The following is a 5111-nucleotide window of genomic DNA, read 5'->3' as shown; positions in this document are numbered from 1 at the left end:
GGAAACACTGTAGCTTTCATCAAAAAACACTGTGAATTGCTACAGTGTTTCCAAAATGATTTTTTTTCTTTTTTTTGGTGTTTGTTTTGTTATTTTTTTTCTAAAATTGTCTCTGTCGATTTTTTTTTTAATATTGAGCTGATTAAGAATTTAGCTTTGTTATTTTTTTTCTTTAAAACACTGTGAATTGTTGCAATGTTTTTCCATGTGATTTTTTTATGTTTTTTTTCAAAATTATCTTTGTCGATTGTTTTTTGAATATTGAGTTGGTTAAAAATTATAATTACAATAAAGTTAAATCATATGAGGAAAGCATTGTAGTTTTTCTCACAAAACACTGTGGATTGCTACAATATTTTTCTAAATGGTTTTTTAGTTTATTTTATTGGGAAAAGCTCTATAGTTTTCCTCACAAAACATTGTCAATTGCTGCAACATTTTTTCTCATTGGTTTTTTTCCTTCCAAAATTATCTTTGTTGGTTTTTTTTTTAATATTAAGTTGGTAGAGAATTTAGCTTTGTAATTTTTTTTGCTTTTTATTAACTGAAAAGCTAAATCATGTGGCGAAAGCACTGTATCTTTCCTCACAAAACACTGTAAATTGCTACAAATCATTTTGTTCAGTCTCTAAGTTTTTGATCACCAACACAACTTTTTTTTCCGTCATGAAATATTTACTCCATCATACCTTTAATTTCTATTACTTATCTAGTGCTGGTTCACAATTATAACACTATCAAGTATATTTGTTTTATAAGCCCGCGGCAGTGCGCGGGATGTCATCTTGTTTTACTATATATTAAAATTCCAGATTTAAATAAAGCCCCTCCACCAACTAATTATTATAAAAAAAAAACCATTATAAAAATATCAAATCATCATCAAAACATACCTGACCATTAGTGAATAAAACTTAGTCTTTTTAGAGATAATTTAATCATTTTATTATGCATGAAAAATAAAAATAAAAAGCCTCATTTACTCCAACTTTAAAAATTATGATTACAATAGTAATAAAACCATTTTGTTGTACACAATAAATATAAAAACACAATTATACCTCCGACAAATGATCCTATAAAATAACAAAAATACCCCAATAGCTAGGTACTTGACTGGTTTTGAAAGGGGCAAAAAAGAAAAAACAGTGTACCTACCGCATTGTTTTTTCTTCAGCGTTTTAGTTTTACTTAATAAAATAATAATGTTTAGTTAATTGAGAACGAGGACAAGAAGAAAACTTTTGCAAAAAGAAAAAACTCATCCTTGTGTTTGCTGTTTGAGTTCTGCAGCAACTCAATAATCCTTTCCTTAGTTATTTGGTCTGATAGCAATTACACATTATTTTGGTGCAATATAGTTCATAAGAAAGTAAAACAATTGATTATATCTTGAGTGCTAAACGTCTAAAACTGCCCCTTTTCATATTGGCGTCTGCAATTCTTCATGAAGCCTCTGAGAGGAGAATCATGGGATGTTTCTATGATTTCCTGAAAATCTTTCCACCAATTCATAAAACTGCTTTTTTCCAAGAAAATGTCAGGAGATACTGCATAGTTATTGATTTGGTCCATCACATACTGCTCAAACATATTCAGACGCTCTCTCGCTGATTGTTTCTCTACATTACTTCCATCCTTCAACTGTTTGCAAGAAATGAGAGCCTCCTCCACATTCATCCAAAAGCAAGAATCCTCAGTAAGACTACCAGCCACATTTTGTTTCTTCTTATCGTTTGGTGCGCCTGCAAGTTTTTCTGTATGCTCCTTTTGCCATTGCTCCAGCAGAATATAATGTTTAGATCTTCCATTAGTTTGGTAGTCTCGTTTCCCTTCCTGTCTATAGTATTCGGCAATGTCAAGTGGTTCAACCATTCTTCTATAATTTGTCCCAGCATAAAGCCATGTCTCCCGCATATATGCTCCTTCTTTCTGGGGTTTTCGCTCAGCATCCTCCACCAAATTTCTCCAGTAATTGGTGAGGACTTTCTTGTGCTTGGTAACGTCATTGTCGCTACAAAAGTACAGGTTCTTGTAACTGTCGTAGTAACCTATCCCCTTAGCCTTGCAGTCTTTCTTGTACCATTCTAGGCATGCCATTTTTATCTTTACTCTGTTTAGTTTTTCTATCCCGTCAATACCCTTCATTTGTTGTGCCATTCGATTTTCGTGGCTTTCCAATTCTGATATTAGATCATTGATGCTGTTGTTCTGCTGCTGCTGCTGTTGAGTTTAAATGGATTTTCCATTAGCTATTCGAAAAACTAAAAGAAAGTAGCAAAAGACACAGTGAACTTGAGTTATTAAAGGGAAAGAATAGTTGCCAGTTGATCTTATGAACACTCTAGTTAAGCCTTGGTCTGAAGTTTCGAAGGATTTTAGCATCATCAAAATATTAAGACAGGTTGTTTGTGAAAGTCATCAATCAATGTTGTGAAGAAAAAAAAATAGTACTCGTTACCTCGGCAGTTATTTCTACTCCAATGGCTTTCAGCTGTAAGATTATCCCTAGCCGAAGTGAAGGTAAAACCGGTTGGCCAAGCTGTGAATCTTCTCTCAAGATAAGTCTGGACTTCAGACGCTTCACAATTCCACTATAATCATCAATCCCCATTTCTTCGGCGGAAACTTGATTTATTGTGCTTCTCAATAACATTGAAACCACTTCAGGATCATCAACACAGTTGCATCCTAGCTCAGAACAGAAGAAAAATGTACCAAAAGGCTTGCACCGAGGACTAGGTTGTGAAGTAGTGAAAATTCTTGGGAATAGGTCCTTGTTTGCAGCAACGTGTAAAAAGCAAGAATTCCATTTTGAATGCTCTGAGATGGCTCGTTGGAGGCCTTGGTCCCCTAAAAGGGGTGAACCAAAAGTGATGCAGAGGGGGAGTTTATTTCTGTTGGATGTTCGTTTGATGTTGTCTAACAGCCATAAGGTGAAGAGAGAAGCGATTGATCCTCCTAGAGAGTGTCCGGTAACAATCAACTGAGAGTTCAATAGTAATTCACCAGTCTTCGAATCATGGATCTGACATGATACAGTACATTATATAAGCTAAAGGACTGTTTTATTTTTTATTTTAAAATTATTTTTAATTCAAATTAATATTTTTATATCATTTTAATATACTAATATTAAAAATAATTTTAAAAATTAATAAAAATATTATTTAATTTAATATATTTTCGAGTAAATTTTTAAAAAAAAATTAACTCCTAAACCAAATCGAGCATTTTTTCAGATTAATGATTAAGTTGACAAACAAAAAAACCTGAAATTACCACGTATGTGAAAACACACTCATGTGAAAGTTGTAAGTTAAAATTGACTAAGATTATTATACAATTTAGCTCCTGTGTTTTCTATGATTTTATAAATTATTCCTTTTAGTCTTGGAAATCATACTTCTTTGACATCTTTCACCAAAATTGATTGTGATTTTTTTCTAGAATATCCGAACTGCCCTTTTAAATCGAATTTTGGTTTAGTTTGTAGCTGGTGAGATTATAAAAATTGACTAGTAAAGAAGGGCAGTCTAGGAGAAAGAAAATGGTAACGATCAAACATGGGAGGGACTAAGTTATAAGAAGATACAAAATATAGACACTCAATATATATAGGGCTTTTAAACCCAGAGGGATTGATTAATTATTTTATTAAAAATACAGGGACTAAATAATAGTTTGCTGTTTTCTACTATGGAGGACCGGAGACAGGTAGAAACAATTAACAGAGAATGAAAGTGAACCAGTTCACCAGATCTAATGGCTATGATTCTACACTAAGGATAAAAAAGACCCAGGTAAAGGCATATGGAAAAGGATTCAAGAGATTGTAGGGAAGAAGAGTACCTGAGTTCTGAGTAGAGAGAGCTCCCGAAAACAGGCCTTAAAAAGGGTTATTGCAGCTCTATGAATGGAGAAGGAAGGATTGCCTTTGGAGCACAAGGATTCAAAGAGAGGAAACCCCTGCTCCTTGAGAGCTGATGACGAAACCAAATCTCCTCCTTGTAAAATATGGTCTTTTGTGCAGAGGGGTGAAGTGGCAAAAGCTATGGTGGTACAATTCGATTGGCTGACAAGTTTGTGTCTTACAGACAACTGTTGATTTGGATTGGTTTCTGCGTGTAGGTCCTTTATGGCACCGCATGAAAGCTGAAGCAAATCTGCGCTGACCACTAAGTTTGCCAAATCTAGTCCACTGATAAATCTGCAAACAAGAACGAAACCACGCAGGCATAAGATAGCATAAGCTGTTAGAAATTAGGATGTAATCATTTCCAGAACTGAACGTCAATGGGCTAGAAGAATTCTTGTGCTTACTGGGGAAATTGGCTCATTCTTGGTGTTGAAAGAAACGCAGCTGGAGGAATATCACTTTCTTTTCACAAACAAAGAGATGGAACTTCATTCATTGGAAAGTGGGGAATTTATAATAGTGGATAAAGAAAACTCTTTTGATGCTGACTAATTTATTCGGTTTTATTTTCAACTTTTCGATCTAATTATTCAAGTCATCCTGTACCTAATTAGTTGATTTGATTAAAAATATCTTTCTTTTTACTTATTACCAATTAAATCTCCTTCGAAATCAGTTAATTGATATATTGTGTTAAACTTAGTTTATCTGTGAAAAACTTGGGAATCGAAATCTTACAGGGTTGTGTTTCTAATTGAACTGTAGTTGTTAAACTAAGCTCAGCGCAATAAGTTAGTCCTGGAAAATCCGAAATTTGAAGCTTAGTACTAATTAAACTGGATAAGATATTGATATTTTAAAACCTGCAAGAGGCAGCTTCTCAGCTAGACGTGACAATTAAATATAGCTGAGTGTCAAGACTCTCTCGAGAGTGACTCTTTTACCGTACTCTGTCCCTGTCCCTGGAATTCCTCGCTTGCAAAATGTGTACAAAATGATGCTGCTAAATTCAGGATATATTGCGAAATTAGCATAGAAAGTAAAAAGATTTAGCTAATTAACACGATATAAAAAAAATGGTAAAATAACATAGTTGAGAATGTCACGTTACAGAACGTGACATCCATTGAATTACACTAGCCGTCCCTCACTATTCCTTAAAAAATCAGCAGCAAAATTCCTGTACATAAAA

General features: G+C 33.8%; 1 protein-coding gene across 2 annotated transcripts; it reads right to left on the bottom strand.

The window, feature by feature from the left end:
• Window positions 1-1242: 1242 nt before the first annotated feature.
• LOC18095161 (senescence-associated carboxylesterase 101) lies at window positions 1243-4485 on the bottom strand. 2 transcript variants are annotated; one of them, XM_052449970.1, is made up of 4 exons: window positions 4324-4485; window positions 3853-4210; window positions 2462-3028; window positions 1243-2223 (listed from the first exon to the last, which is right to left on the bottom strand). In XM_052449970.1, exons 1-4 carry the CDS (start codon window positions 4338-4340, stop codon window positions 1408-1410), a joined length of 1758 nt encoding a protein of 585 aa, XP_052305930.1. In that variant the 5' UTR covers window positions 4341-4485; the 3' UTR covers window positions 1243-1407. The 2 variants fall into 2 exon arrangements, with proteins under 2 accessions (XP_052305930.1, XP_052305931.1); XM_052449971.1 differs by having other exon boundaries at window positions 1243-2220.
• Between the last annotated feature and the right edge of the window lie 626 nt (window positions 4486-5111).

This window comes from Populus trichocarpa, chromosome 1 (genome assembly GCF_000002775.5).
Source record: "Populus trichocarpa isolate Nisqually-1 chromosome 1, P.trichocarpa_v4.1, whole genome shotgun sequence".
Lineage (NCBI taxonomy): Eukaryota > Viridiplantae > Streptophyta > Magnoliopsida > Malpighiales > Salicaceae > Populus > Populus trichocarpa.
The sequence above is the reverse complement of the archived record's forward strand: the minus strand, read 5'-3'. Positions and strand labels throughout refer to the sequence as shown.